This window comes from Staurois parvus, unplaced genomic scaffold (assembly GCF_062004578.1).
Source record: "Staurois parvus isolate SC_StPar_1 unplaced genomic scaffold, SC_StPar_1.0 ptg000086l, whole genome shotgun sequence".
Taxonomy (NCBI): domain Eukaryota; kingdom Metazoa; phylum Chordata; class Amphibia; order Anura; family Ranidae; genus Staurois; species Staurois parvus.
The window spans coordinates 11,731,171-11,747,521 of record NW_028317882.1 but is presented as its reverse complement, the minus strand read 5'-3'; the positions used below and the strand labels follow the sequence as shown (position 1 = coordinate 11,747,521).

The 16,351-nt window shown below is 46.6% G+C and overlaps 1 protein-coding gene across 1 annotated transcript in view; it reads right to left on the bottom strand.

Annotated features, from left to right (window-relative positions):
• Positions 1-1,085: 1,085 nt before the first annotated feature.
• Positions 1,086-16,351, bottom strand: part of LOC149468530 (uncharacterized) — a 65,863-nt gene continuing 50,597 nt past the window's right edge. The window contains exons 5-6 of the mRNA XM_089670066.1: positions 8,078-8,211; positions 1,086-4,003 (exon numbers count right to left, since the gene is read on the bottom strand). Coding sequence (XP_089526192.1) covers positions 3,871-4,003; positions 8,078-8,211 — 267 coding nt within the window. The 3' untranslated portion in view covers positions 1,086-3,870. The remainder of the gene's footprint in view (positions 4,004-8,077; positions 8,212-16,351) is intronic.

Sequence of the window (16,351 nt, the reverse complement as noted above, 5' to 3'; positions counted from 1 at the left end):
GAGATGAACAGAAGAAGTTATGTTTTTATTACAGCCTATGTGACAACTGTGACTCGATCCAAGTGAAGTGTATCCAAGAATTGATAGGCTAGGTTCACACCACAGTGCTTTTTGCGGTGCGTGTTGCATTTTTGCCACGTTACTGCATGTGTGCTTTTGCCACATTTTTGCGGTTGTTTTATTTTCAACTTGTTGCTGGGCAGAGTAAAACGCAAAATGCATCAAAAATGCACTACATGCTTTTTTGCAGCATCTCCATTGAAGTCTATAGAACCACAAAACGGTATATTTTGCGTTTAAAACAAAAAGTCCCTGACCCTTTCAAAAATCCGCACTGGGTGAAAATGTGGCGATGTGAACCTGTGCGTTGCGTTTCTGCAGAATGCAGTGGAAAACACATAGTTGTGAACCTAGACTTTTTAGTTTGTTCACAGGATTACCAGGTGCAAAAAAAGCATGATAAAATAAACTAACACAGTTGCTACATCTAAGTCTAGGTTCACACCTATGCAGGTTGCATTTGAAGTGTTTCTGCATTGCGTTTTGCCTTTGATGCGTTTTGTGGTTTTTTTTTTTCTTGTTGCTAGGCAGATTTTAAATGCAAAACGCATCAAAAATGCAATACATGCTTTTCTGCAACATTCCCATTGAAGTCCTATAAAACCAAAAATACAACGTTTTGCGTTCAAAAAAGTCTCTAACCCATTCCAAAAAATGCACTGGCTGAAAACGCGTAGATGTGAACCTGTCCCATAAGAATCATGTTAAATGGACCGTACTGTGTTTCTGCAAAACATGGCAGAAAATGCTTAGATGTGAACTTAGGGTAAGAACTGTGTTTCTGTATCTGTGGTTTACGCGTGGTACGCTGTTTTGTTTTTTTTTTGGACAGCATGAAGAGGGATTAGAACACCTGTCAGGTTTTTATTGCTAAAACAAATTGCCTTACATTTACATTTTCCCTGTGTAGGAAGCATAAACATGTTGGCAGACTAAAGGGCACCAAAATTGCTAGCATGTGGCTTAGAGATTTTAATCTGATCTACTTATTTCTGTGAAGAGGAACAGAGGTACACCAGTGACACTGATTTTTTTATTCAATACATTTTTATTAAAAGTTTACAAAACATTTCAGATAACAGCTGTAGATTACAAAGAACATTAAAGTAACAATGCATTGGTTCAAGGGACATAGCTCCTGCTGAATGGGAAGGCCATTGAAATAATTGTAAAACATCACCCTCTATGGTCACGTAGAATGCATTATATCTAGTGCAGGTACAGGTCAGGGTAATACCCAGATGGAATTCGCATTGGAGGAGTGTCAGTCTCTCATGAGTATGTTTATCATTACTACATACTTGAGGGTGGGCTTGAAGTAGCTCTTCAGGGTTTTACTGGGCCTCATGAATTTTCATTAAACCAAGGCCATTAAGTATGTTATGTTAAGTTGGAGTAAGAGGTGTTAGATTTAATCCTAATTCCAGAGAGAGGTAAAATAGAGAAGGGATAAGTGGACATTCTGAGAAAAAAAGGAAAGAAAAGAATAGGTTGTGGAAATTAGTGAGTGTGAGGGCAAGCCTACGAGGATCAGACATTCAGAACATGGCTCTATTTTGACGTTCTTATCAATTAGATTGTTAGTAAAGAATGATCAAAGTTGTCAGGGAGGTAGTTCGAAATCCACGATTCCCATATTTGTTTTTGCTCATTTAGCAGATACCATAAAATGTTTTGCTTGACCTGCACTATTGTGGGAGTAGCTGACCCCCATGCTTTTCCCAGGATCTGCTTAGCTGATGTAAATATAAAAGTCAATAGCCAAAATTGTTAGTGCAGTTAGTAGTTTTCAGCTTCAGAAGGGCCTCGTTGGGGTTTTTGTGGATGACCCTTCCCAAGACTGCATATATTAGATGATACACAGTGGCCAAGTACTGCTTTATTTGGGGGCATTACTGCCGAATATGTAGTAGCGTGCCTCTTGATCTACACCCTTTAAAGCATGTATTAGGGGCATTGGGAGTGAATTTTGAAAATCTAGAGCAGCCTTTCTGGACTTTTACAACACAGGAATCCTTGAAATAACTTTTCCATTCAAGGAACTCCTGCTAAAAACTACTATATCTACAACTAATGATACATAAATGTGATGGTCAGTAGGAAGAATGCTCCTTACACTTAGAGATACAGTAGCTAAAAAGTTCAATGGTGTTAATGGGAATGTATCTGAGAGACAGAAACTGCTCATTGCCCAATGGCAAGCAGCCTCTGGAGGAACCATGGAACCCTGGATGAGAAACCCTGGTCTAGAGGGTACAATGTACCACCACATAGCCAGTTTGTAGCTTGCTTTAACTGGAAAGGTAATGGTGCACTGCAAGGTAGTATTCCAAAGCTTTTTTGACTTCTTACAATGTGAGCAGAAACATATCTATTTCCCATTGTGACACATATGGGATAGGGGCTGGGGCTTGCCCCTGCTACAGTACATATTTTGTAAATAGTTTCTCTGAGAAAGGGGGTCTTGCAGGCAAATGTTTTCATATGGGGGTCAAGGTTTCAAAAGAATGAGGCATTACAGATCTTTATACAGTAATATTCCTTTATATTTTCAGTCCACATTTACACTATATTGCCAAAAGTATTGAGAAGCCTGCCTTTACACACACATGAACTTTAATGGCATCCCAGTCTTAGTCCGTAGGGTACAATATTGAGTTGGCCCACTCTTTGCAGCTATAACAGCTTCAACTCTTCTGGGAAGGCTGTCCACAAATTTTAGGAGTGTGTCTATGGGAATGTTTGACCGTTCTTTCAGAAGCGCATTTGTGAGGTCAGGCACTGATGTTGGACAAGGCGGCCTGGCTTGCAGTCTCCACTCTAATTCATCCCCAAGGTGTTCTATTGGGTTGAGGTCAGGACTCTGTGCAGGCCAGTAAAGTTCCTCCACCCCAAACTCGCTCATCTATGTCTATATGGACCTTGCGTTGTGCACAGGTGCGCAGTCATGTTGGAACAGGAAGGGGCCATCCCCAAACTGTTCCCACAAAGTTGAGAGCATGAAAGTGTCCAAAATGTCTTTATGTGCCAATGCCTAAGAGTTCCGTTCACTGGAACTAAGGGGACAAGCCCAACCCCTGATAAACAACCCCACACCATAATCCCCCCTCCACTAAACTTGACTTGCCTGATTGCATTGTGCCAAGTATACTGGTCTTCTGGCAACTGCCAAACCCAGACATGTCCATTGGATTGCCAGACCGAGAAGTGTGATTTGTCACTCCAGAGAATACATCTCCACTCCTCCAGTGGCAGCGTGTTTTACACCACTGCTTTCAACTCTTTGCATTACACTTGGTGATGTAAGGCTTTGATGCAGCTGCTCGGCCATGGAAACATGACAGTGTTTGTAGAAGCAGGCTGCATGCCTAGGTGCTTGATTTTATACACTTGCGGCCATGGAGGTGATAGGAACACCTGAATCCAATGATTTGGAGGGGTTTCCCAACACTTTTGGCAATATAGTGCATCTACTGTTTATAGGTATATTGTGTGTGTGTGTGTGTGTGTGTGTGTGTGTGTGTGTGTGTGTGTATATATATATATAATATCAATGCTGAATAGACCAAATCTTTAAAATGCAAAAATAGTACATATTTGTGTAGACAAATAAGTTTTTATAAAGGCTTTACCTTACTCATTGTGCTTTTAAGCAAACGTTTATGGACTCACTCATGACCCACACAGAGATTCCTGCTGTAGCCTAACCTGATGCAAATCAGGGAAGCAGTGATTATGTAGGACTTTATACTGAATAAAATTGACAAACAATCTCAAGTTTTGTATCTTTCAGATTTTTACAGCGATCCATCACCTTCTTTTCATCCATGTTAGCCTGGTACCCCCAACTGCACATGTTATATAGGGCATTTTATGTGAAGTCTCCTCATGCATCCTTCCTAGCACTCTGACATCCTGAGCACCTTGATCAATGAGTTTCTCCCTGTAATTTAATAAAAAAAAAAAATACACATTGTGCCTTGATTTTGCATTATGTATCATAACTTACTTGGGGGGGAAAAAAGTAAATTACAAATATTTTTTCATTTTCAAGGGCAACCATACATTTGCTTCCCTAGATTGCTTATAGAATAGGCAAACTGTTCCAGTGTTGGGGATAATGTTCTGCAAGGTACAATTTATCACAGCAATAGTATTAGTTGCTGAAATTTTGGCTTGGACAAAAAATGGCATGGGCAGATCTGAGAGTTGGACAGACAGTTCAGATGATAGTTAAAGAGGAACTAAATCCACCTATATTTACTTCCTGTTTAGCAATGCAACAACACAAGCTTCCTCAGTGGCTCTCACATCTTCACCTGGTCTTCCAGTGGATTGGTCATCTTCGGCCATCTTGCATAGTAGGACAGGGAAGGTCCAGTGCATGTTCACGGATGTTCATTTATTCCACCACAGAGCCATGCCAAGAATGTACACAAAGTTGCATATGCACAGCTCCGTATACAGTATATTCTAAAGAAATTTGCTAACAGTACGAAGCTTTTATTGCAGAAAAGACATGGGAGTTGATTTACTAAAGGCAAATAGATTGTGCACTTTCCAAGTGCAGTTGCACTTATTTTCCCCAGAGCTTAGTGAATGTGGCAAAGTTTCACTTTGTAAAGAATACCCTGGTCAGGTGCAAGGAAAGTTAAAAAACAGCATTTTTGCTTGAACATCATTGCACAATTGAAAACAGCAGAGCCTCACCACATTCGCTAAGCTCTAGGGAAAATGAGTGCAACTGCACTTGGAAAGTGCACAGTCTATTTGCCTTTAGTACATCAACCCTATAGTATGTCTTAGATTGTAAGCTCCAAGAAGCTGTGCCCTCCTAACCCTCTTGTACTGAACTGTATTGTTGCTGTATTGTCTCCCGTTATATTGTAAAGCGCTGAGCAAACTGTTGGCACTATATAAATCCTGTATAATAATAATAATGTCTCTTCTGCAATAAAAAAAAAAAAAGCATTCATGCGGTCTACCTTTTTTTTTTTTTTAAGGTAAACATTGGTTTTAGATATACTGTAAGTATCAGTCAATCATTGATGTGATAGTTTTGTTTTTAAGGTTAAGTGGTTGGTGGTCTAAGATTAAGGTTAGGGATAGGATTAAAGCATTGGTGTCCTACCTTTTGACTTTCCTGAGCCACACTGGAAGAAGAGGAATTGTCTTGGGGTACACATAAAGTACATGAACAATAAGGATAGCTGGTAAACAGAAAATGGAGCAATTTGCAATTTTTCATTATAAAAATAAAAGAGGGCAACATAAAACTTGTGTGATATTTGACAATTATCAAGGTGCTTGTCGGATATTTTGGTTCTAATTTTGCCCTTTGTGTTTCATTCTTGAAAATAGTTGCTTGTCGTGATTGTGAGGAGAATACTTTCTTTGGGAAGATAACATTTCTAAAAAGTGCAGTAAACAGACCTTGTCAAATTTTTCTTTGGCTGCATGTGTTTGCTAAGTTTAAACACATTTTTACAAATTATTCCCATAGAATTTGTCTGTACTAACTGTTATCTGTAAATACTCTTTCCAGTTCTTCTGGTGGACTACAGAACATATCCTATGATATGGAGAAGTATAGATGCTTTGTAGCTCTAACATACTTTCTGTTCTAGAGCGACAATGCTTCATAGATACTATAGCATTGACCTCCTAGGAACGGCAGTGTGTTACTGGCAGGATCTCCAGGTGAAAATAAAGACATAAAGCAAATTAAAAAGCTAATGAGGCCACCACATTGAAAGAGACTTGTTCTTGGGTTTACAGGATTGGTTAAATACTTGTTTGACTGGCTGTTAGTACTTTTTGTGTCATTGATGAGAACTAGTGTGTAAATCATTTCCGACTTTAATTTGAGTTAAAGAAAAATTCCAGACAAACATTTTTGTACTATGTAGGCTGTGCCCACACTGCATAGGTTAACTGCTCGTTTTTTTGTCTAGCGGTGATTAGAGCAGAGATATACTCACCTAATTTTCCAAACCTCCAAGCACAAGACAGGTCCCTGCTGCTTCTGCCCCCCCTGCACGCTAGCTGTCTTGTGAATGGATTATTCCTGACATCATCATGACTAGCTCCGGATATGAGGACGGCAGGAACAATCCACTGCTGGATGTGAAGGAGCGCTGTTTTCAGGATGTTCAAAGCATTGGGTAAATATAGCCTTTTTAGGGGCCCTTGGCCAAAATGAGCAGTTGACCCATGCAGGGCAGGCACAGCCCCACTGCATAGGAGAAAACATTTTTTTTACCAGGAGTTCTGCTTTAAACATTTGAAATTGTTAGTTACTTGGCTGTCTTTGGCTTCAGTACTTTAGGACATTGACCTGACCTGAAGGTATGTAGATCAGGTAAGTCAAACAAAAGTTAATAAGCTAGTACTGAAACCACTGGAGCCAGGGAAGTAGTATTTTCAGAAAGAGAGATATAAAAGGTAGCCTCCATGCTTCCTCTCAGTGGGTTCCAACAAATAACTGGTGGGCCAAGGTAACAAAAATAGAATGCTCTATCTGTAATATGCAACCTGTAACCTAAGTCGAAATTTTTTGCTTTCACCATACTAACAAGGAACCTAGTACAGTCACGGGTAGCTTATCTTTGTGAGACTGCTGTGTTAATACCGTACATACAATGTTTATTTGAACATGCCCCCTAGCCATTATTGTAGCTGCCTTTTGGGTATAGGTTGTTTCTCGATGGGGCTATTAGGGTAAGTCTATCATAAACTTGGACAATGCAACCTGGGCATATGGTGAAAATACAATAGGAAAAAGGGTCAGCTGCACTCCGGAGGATAGATGAATATAGTGTGTTTATATTGATATGGTGAAAATATGCGTAGGCAGAGAAACACCTCTTGAGATTGACAAAGTTGAAATTCTACCATGTAAGGCCAAAAGATCGTGGATGGTTTACCATCACACATTTCTGAACTTATTGGACATCTCATTCTAAAATCATGGGCGTTAACATGGATTTGCCCCCCAACCACCCTTGCAGCTCTAGCAACCTCCATTCCTCTGGGAAAATTTTCCGCGTGATTTTGTATTGTCTATGGGAATTTGTGTCCATTCAGCCAAAAGAGGATATGTGAGGTCAGGTGATAAAATTGGATGAACAGACCTGGCATGCAACACTACCCTTCACTGGAGACACCTGAATTCAATACTTTAAAACAATACTCTCCAAACTGCTACCCACAGCCTGTATGCTCTTTGTTTGCCCTTATCCATCCCTTGGGACACAGTTCTTGCCATTGATATAAGCCACTATTCCTCCCACTCATATGAGATATTATTAATCCCACTGACACCAACAGTGGGCCACTATTCCTCCCATTGACAACAGAAATGGGGTATTATTCCTTCCAATGACACAGTATTGGGGCACTATTCCTTCCAATGACACCCAAAATGGGGCATTATTGCTCCCACTGTTACAAAAGTTTGGGCACAATTCCTCCAACTGACATCAATGATGCAGCACTATTCCTCCAATTAATACCAATGATGGGCGCTGTTCCTCCTCCTAGCACTAGAGGTGCTATTGTACATTTTTTACTCCCGCTGACCACCAAGCCTGAAACATTGTCCACTCTCACCCAATGGCAACAGCCCAGTCCCCTAAAGTTTGCAGGACAGTAAACAGGCCCTTTGTGTAGAAAATTTGGAGATCTCTGTTTTAGAGGGTGGCCACATACTTTTGGCCAGGTGATTTGGTCAAATGTTCACAAACCTTTGGCCATAAAGTATATATTGGCTTTTCCTGTAAGCGTTGACCTTGGTATTGGACGATTGGAGGGGCAAAACTACTATGGTTGTCTGTTATATGGAAAGTTAGGGTTTCCTGTACATTCGGTTACCAATATCTTTGAATTTGCTGATTTTCTGCTAAGGACCATGATGTTTTAAACCTAACAAATATAAATTCTTTTCAGAATCCTTGCAAGCCTAGTATTTGTACCTAAATGATAAAACATTTTTTAGCAGTATATGCTGAATACTCACTGTTCTTCTCTCAGTGAACACAGCACTTGGGCAATTAGAGTGTGATGCCCACTGTCTGTCCTCTCCTTCACTAGCCTCACCAGTTCAGACATTGGAAGTTGAAGTTTCTCCACAAATTGCCAAGATGCATTGATCTGATGGGTGGAGAAAAAGAACACACTTCATTTAAGATGGTCACACACAGTTGGATTTTGTTTCATTTTTGTTCTGTCTGTTCAACAGCTGTGTAGTTTAAATTATTATTATTATTATTATTATACAGTATTTATAAAGCGCCAATAGTTCGCTCAGCGCTGTACATTACAAAGGGGGACAGAACATGTGACAGAACAATACCAATACAATGCAAAACATGAGGGGATTGAGGGCCCTGCTCTTTCGAGCTTACAATCTAGTCTAAATGTTTACTTGACTGTTTAACCTCAACCCTGATAGTACATTTTTTGATGTGACAAATCTTATAGCTATAATGTAAGATTATAAAAATGGAAATAAATGCAGCGCTAAGTGTATGTTTATAATAACATAATGCAAGAATTGCAGCATATAATATATATATACAGAGTCCAGTGTTGGAGCAACAACATGAATCCAATATGTGTCCAGAGGAAACATCAAAGGGGAAAAAGAAAGGGTCTTTCACCAACACCAAACACACTGCCCCTTACCGGATACTTTTGACCCCCAAAGGAAGCTCAATATGCGCTGTGTGTTTCCCAGAAACAATCGCTGGATTAATTGTACTTCTTGAACATCTGTCCTTAAGAGCGGTACTTCTGACGAAAAACATCTAAATTCCTTGTAACCTCACTCATACCCGCCATCTTTTTTGAGCGGATCCTACTCCCCCCTCTGGAGCCTCTTTTTGTTCTATCACCCTTATTGCGCTTAAATTGGCCTAAATCCAAAGCAGCAAGTGCGGTTCCTCTCTGATCTATGATCTCTCTGTCGTTTTCAAGTGTCACTCCTTTTCCCACAACTCCCTGGGTTCAAGAATTATGTTTCTCTGCATCTTTCAAATAGTACATTTCTACGTTTCCTTCCCATCACTATGGCCCATTATACCCAAACTGGTGCTGGTGAAGGACCCTTTCTTTTTCCCCTTTGATGTTTCCTCTGGAGGCATATTGAATTCATGTTGTTGCTCCAACACTGGACTCTATATATTTTTTATGCTGAACTTCTTACATTATGTTATTCTAGACATACACTTAGTGCTGCATTTGTTTCCATTTTTATAGTTTGTGTATTTTAACCTGCAATAATGTGCTAGCTGCTAGTGTGGATTCTAACTATTGATTCACTATTGATCTCAAGTGCAATTTTCTGTTTTCTGTTTTTGGTGTCTATAATTAGAGATGAGCGAAGTATTCAAAAATTCGATTCGACTGATTCGGCGAATTCGTGGAAAAATTTCGATTCGAGTCGAATATATTCGCTGTGAATTTAACTTAAAAAAGGGTGTTTCTAGGCTTCAGAGAGACTTAATATTAGTGCTGAACACTGTACCTTTAATTTAAATGCCCTTGGAGTCTGCTGGGGAAGAGAAATAATACTGTCAGGCAGTATGACATGCAAATGAGTGCCGTCGATCTTAGAATCACCGCACACTTCACTCATTTGGCCAGTCACGGGGCCAAAACCAGAGTGTGGAGCCACAGTGTGGCGGTGGAGGCAGCAGCAATGGGAGGCCATACAGCACCCTATGACAAAAATGGAAACCACCAGCAGTGTGAGGAGACCTGAAAGTGGCACATGGCAGAGTGTGGCGATAGAGACAGCAGCAATGGGAGGCCGTACAGGGACCCATGACACACTCTGGACCTGGCAGCAGCATGAGGAGGCGGTACAGGGGCCCATGGCAGATTACGGGCCTGGCAGCAGCATGAGGAGTCGGTACGGAGGCCCATGGCAGATTACAGGCCTGGCAGCAGCAATGGGAGGCCGTACAGGGACCCATGACACAATCTGGACCTGGCAGCAGCATGGGGAGGCGGTACAGGGGCCCATGACAGATTACGGGCCTGGCAGCAGCATTTGGAGTCGGTACGGGGGCCCATGACACACTCTGGACCTGGCAGCAGCATGAGGAGGCGGTACAGGGGCGCATGACAGATTACGAGCCTGGCAGCAGCAACTTGGACAGGAGGACGTTCAGTTTCTGCACCGTCTGGTGCGTGCTCGCAAACTGTTGTCTCTTGGAAACGGATTCCAAGAAAGACTGCTGACGGAATCCGTGAAGAGGAGTAGCAGGAGAAGGAGCATCTGAACGAGCGGAATATGCCAACAAGCGACAACAGGGGCCCATGACAGATTACGGGCCTGGCAGCAGCATGAGGAGTCGGTACGGGGGCCCATGGCAGATTAGGGGCCTGGCAGCAGCTATGGGAGGCCCGTAATCTGCCAGCACCCTATGACAAAAAATGGAACCCACCAGCAGTGTGAGGAGACCTGAAAGTGGCACATGGCAGAGTGTGGCGATGGAGACAGCAGCAATGGGAGGCCGTACAGGGACCCATGACAGACTCTGGACCTGGCAGCAGCATGAGGAGGCGGTATAGGGGCCCATGGCAGATTAGGGGCCTGGCAGCAGCTATGGGAGGCCCGTAATCTGCCAGCACCCTATGACAAAAAATGGAATACACCAGCAGTGTGAGGAGACCTGAAAGTGGCACATGGCAGAGTGTGGCGATGGAGACAGCAGCAATGGGAGGCCGTACAGGGACCCATGAGAGACTCTGGACTTGGCAGCAGCATGAGGAGGCGGTATAGGGGCCCATGGCAGATTAGGGGCCTGGCAGCAGCTATGGGAGGCCCGTAATCTGCCAGCACCCTATGACAAAAAATGGAACACACCAGCAGTGTGAGGAGACCTGAAAGTGGCACATGTTTGGGGCATGATTCATGGCGGATTTAGTCAGTTGTGTCAGGAACTGGTGGTTTGAAATCCAGACTAATCCACGCCTGATTCATTTTCACAAACGTCAGTCTCTCCACACTTTGGGTGGACAGTCGCGTCCTCCGCGGAGTTGCAATACCTCCTGCCGCGCTAAACACGCGCTCCGATGCCACGCTACTGGCCGGGCATGACAGCCTTTCAAGGGCAAATTCAGCTAGTTGGGGCCAAAGGTCAAGTTTCGTTGCCCAGTAGTCAAGGGGATTGTCTACCTCGGTTGGCAGGGTGCTGTCCAAGTAGGCCCAAGCCTGTTGTTTGAGGTCCTGCTCCAGGTCCACCTGCTGCTGCTGCTGCGGCTGATTAGTAGTTTCCTCACTGCGCTGGTGAAGAAAGCTACTCATCATCGACTGCAGACTGAGGCAGCCGCTGCTGGTGGAGCTGCCACTGCTCCTACCACCCCACCCCTCCCCTGCTGCCATGGCAGCGGAACGCGAGCGCACAGGGCCCACAGTGTCTGAGGATGGACGTTGGCGCAGACAGGCAGAGACCAGCTGACTACATAGGTGGTTTTTATAGTACGTTATTTTGGCCTCCCTCTCAGCAGGTGTGAAAAAGGCCACCATTTTTGAACGGTAGCGAGGGTCCAACAAGGTGGACAGCCAAAAGTCATCCCTCTGTCTGATGGTTATTATTCGGCTGTCGCTAAGCAAGCAACCGAGCATGCTATGGGCCATTTGTGCCAAGGAATGCGAGGGACTCCCTGCCTCCATCTCCACAGCATACTGCCACGGTGCGTCTGGGTCCTCTGTCTCCTCCTCCTCCTCCTCTACCAGATGCTCCTGCTCCTCCACTCCTGTCCGCTGAGTGGAAAAACCACCCATTTCACTCAATAATTCCTGAGCACCAATGTCCTCCTCTACCTCCTCCTCTTCTTCCTGTCCTGCCCCCACAGGGGTCATGTGGCGTTGAGATCTGTGCGCCACGTCTACCGCACCCTGACCAGCCATTGTTAACAGCATTTGTTCCAGGACGTGCAACAGAGGAATGACGTCGTTCATCCCATAGTCCTGGCGACTCACGAATAGCGTGGCCTCCTCAAAGGGCCTGAGCAAGCGCAGGTGTCACGCATGAGCTGCCAATGGCTGACATCTAAGTTACACAGGGAGTACCTTTATCCGCTTTTAACATCAGGAAATCGGTGATGGCCTTTTGCTGTTCGTAAAGGCGGTCTAACATATGTAGGGTTGAATTCCACCTTGTTGCAACGTTACAGCATGAGGAGTCGGTACAAGGCCCATGGCAGATTACGTGCCTGGCAGCAGCAATGGGAGGCCCGTAATCTGCCAGCACCCTATGTCAAAAAATTCAACACACCAGCAGTGTGAGGAGACCTGAAAGTGGCACATGGCAGAGTGTGGCTATGGAGACAGCAGCAATGGGAGGCCGTACAGGGACCCATGACACACTCTGGACTTGGCAGCAGCATGAGGAGGCGGTATAGGGGCCCATGGCAGATTAGGGGCCTGGCAGCAGCAATGGGAGGCCCGTAATCTGCCAGCACCCTATGTCAAAAAATTCTACACACCAGCAGTGTGAGGAGACCTGAAAGTGGCACATGGCAGAGTGTGGCGATGGAGACAGCAGCAATGGGAGGCCGTACAGGGACCCATGAGAGACTCTGGACCTGGCAGCAGCATGAGGAGGCGGTATATAGGGGCCTATGGCAGATTAGGGGCCTGGCAGCAGCTATGGGAGGCCCGTAATCTGCCAGCACCCTATGTCAAAAAATTCTACACACCAGCAGTGTGTGAGGAGACCTGAAAGTGGCACATGGCAGAGTGTGGCGATGGAGACAGCAGCAATGGGAGGCCGTACAGGGACCCATGAGAGACTCTGGACCTGGCAGCAGCATGAGGAGGCGGTATATAGGGGCCCATGGCAGATTAGGGGCCTGGCAGCAGCAATGGGAGGCCCGTAATCTGCCAACACCCTATGTCAAAAAATTCTACACACCAGCAGTGTGTGAGGAGACCTGAAAGTGGCACATGGCAGAGTGTGGCGATGGAGACAGCAGCAATGGGAGGCCGTACAGGGACCCATGAGAGACTCTGGACCTGGCAGCAGCATGAGGAGGCGGTATATAGGGGCCTATGGCAGATTAGGGGCCTGGCAGCAGCTATGGGAGGCCCGTAATCTGCCAGCACCCTATGTCAAAAAATTCAACACACCAGCAGTGTGAGGAGACCTGAAAGTGGCACATGGCAGAGTGTGGCGATGGAGACAGCAGCAATGGGAGGCGGTACAGGGACCCATGACAGACTCTGGACCTGGCAGCAGCATGAGGAGGCGGTATATAGGGGCCTATGGCAGATTAGGGGCCTGGCAGCAGCTATAGGAGGCCCGTAATCTGCCAGCACCCTATGTCAAAAAATTCTACACACCAGCAGTGTGTGAGGAGACCTGAAAGTGGCACATGGCAGAGTGTGGCGATGGAGACAGCAGCAATGGGAGGCCGTACAGGGAACCATGAGAGACTCTGGACCTGGCAGCAGCATGAGGAGGCGGTATATAGGGGCCTATGGCAGATTAGGGGCCTGGCAGCAGCTATGGGAGGCCCGTAATCTGCCAGCACCCTATGTCAAAAAATTCTACACACCAGCAGTGTGTGAGGAGACCTGAAAGTGGCACATGGCAGAGTGTGGCGATGGAGACAGCAGCAATGGGAGGCCGTACAGGGAACCATGAGAGACTCTGGACCTGGCAGCAGCATGAGGAGGCGGTATATAGGGGCCTATGGCAGATTAGGGGCCTGGCAGCAGCTATGGGAGGCCCGTAATCTGCCAGCACCCTATGTCAAAAAATTCAACACACCAGCAGTGTGTGAGGAGACCTGAAAGTGGCACATGGCAGAGTGTGGCGATGGAGACAGCAGCAATGGGAGGCCGTACAGGGACCCATGAGAGACTCTGGACCTGGCAGCAGCATGAGGAGGCGGTATATAGGGGCCTATGGCAGATTAGGGGCCTGGCAGCAGCTATGGGAGGCCCGTAATCTGCCAGCACCCTATGTCAAAAAATTCAACACACCAGCAGTGTGAGGAGACCTGAAAGTGGCACATGGCATGAGACACTGTGGACCTGGCAGCAGCATGAGGAGGCGGTATATAGGGGCCCATGGCAGATTAGGGGCCTGGCAGCAGCTATGGGAGGCCCGTAATCTGCCAGCACCCTATGTCAAAAAATTCAACACACCAGCAGTGTGTGAGGAGACCTGAAAGTGGCACATGGCAGAGTGTGGCGATGGAGACAGCAGCAATGGGAGGCCGTACAGGGAACCATGAGAGACTCTGGACCTGGCAGCAGCATGAGGAGGCGGTATATAGGGGCCTATGGCAGATTAGGGGCCTGGCAGCAGCTATGGGAGGCCCGTAATCTGCCAGCACCCTATGTCAAAAAATTCTACACACCAGCAGTGTGTGAGGAGACCTGAAAGTGGCACATGGCAGAGTGTGGCGATGGAGACAGCAGCAATGGGAGGCCGTACAGGGACCCATGACAGACTCTGGACCTGGCAGCAGCATGAGGAGGCGGTATATAGGGGCCTATGGCAGATTAGGGGCCTGGCAGCAGCAATGGGAGGCCCGTAATCTGCCAGCACCCTATGTCAAAAAATTCAACACACCAGCAGTGTGTGAGGAGACCTGAAAGTGGCACATGGCAGAGTGTGGCGATGGAGACAGCAGCAATGGGAGGCCGTACAGGGACCCATGAGAGACTCTGGACCTGGCAGCAGCATGAGGAGGCGGTATATAGGGGCCTATGGCAGATTAGGGGCCTGGCAGCAGCTATGGGAGGCCCGTAATCTGCCAGCACCCTATGTCAAAAAATTCAACACACCAGCAGTGTGAGGAGACCTGAAAGTGGCACATGGCATGAGACACTGTGGACCTGGCAGCAGCATGAGGAGGCGGTATATAGGGGCCTATGGCAGATTAGGGGCCTGGCAGCAGCAATGGGAGGCCCGTAATCTGCCAGCACCCTATGTCAAAAAATTCTACACACCAGCAGTGTGTGAGGAGACCTGAAAGTGGCACATGGCAGAGTGTGGCGATGGAGACAGCAGCAATGGGAGGCCGTACAGGGACCCATGAGAGACTCTGGACCTGGCAGCAGCATGAGGAGGCGGTATATAGGGGCCCATGGCAGATTAGGGGCCTGGCAGCAGCAATGGGAGGCCCGTAATCTGCCAACACCCTATGTCAAAAAATTCTACACACCAGCAGTGTGTGAGGAGACCTGAAAGTGGCACATGGCAGAGTGTGGCGATGGAGACAGCAGCAATGGGAGGCCGTACAGGGAACCATGAGAGACTCTGGACCTGGCAGCAGCATGAGGAGGCGGTATATAGGGGCCTATGGCAGATTAGGGGCCTGGCAGCAGCTATAGGAGGCCCATAATCTGCCAGCACCCTATGTCAAAAAATTCAACACACCAGCAGTGTGAGGAGACCTGAAAGTGGCACATGGCATGAGACACTGTGGACCTGGCAGCAGCATGAGGAGGCGGTATATAGGGGCCCATGGCAGATTAGGGGCCTGGCAGCAGCTATGGGAGGCCCGTAATCTGCCAGCACCCTATGTCAAAAAATTCTACACACCAGCAGTGTGTGAGGAGACCTGAAAGTGGCACATGGTAGAGTGTGGCGATGGAGACAGCAGCAATGGGAGGCCGTACAGGGACCCATGAGAGACTCTGGACCTGGCAGCAGCATGAGGAGGCGGTATATAGGGGCCTATGGCAGATTAGGGGCCTGGCAGCAGCTATGGGAGGCCCGTAATCTGCCAGCACCCTATGTCAAAAAATTCTACACACCAGCAGTGTGAGGAGACCTGAAAGTGGCACATGGCAGAGTGTGGCGATGGAGACAGCAGCAATGGGAGGCCGTACAGGGACCCATGAGAGACTCTGGACCTGGCAGCAGCATGAGGAGGCGGTATATAGGGGCCTATGGCAGATTAGGGGCCTGGCAGCAGCTATGGGAGGCCCGTAATCTGCCAGCACCCTATGTCAAAAAATTCTACACACCAGCAGTGTGTGAGGAGACCTGAAAGTGGCACATGGCAGAGTGTGGCGATGGAGACAGCAGCAATGGGAGGCCGTACAGGGACCCATGAGAGACTCTGGACCTGGCAGCAGCATGAGGAGGCGGTATATAGGGGCCCATGGCAGATTAGGGGCCTGGCAGCAGCAATGGGAGGCCCGTAATCTGCCAACACCCTATGTCAAAAAATTCTACACACCAGCAGTGTGTGAGGAGACCTGAAAGTGGCACATGGCAGAGTGTGGCGATGGAGACAGCAGCAATGGGAGGCCGTACAG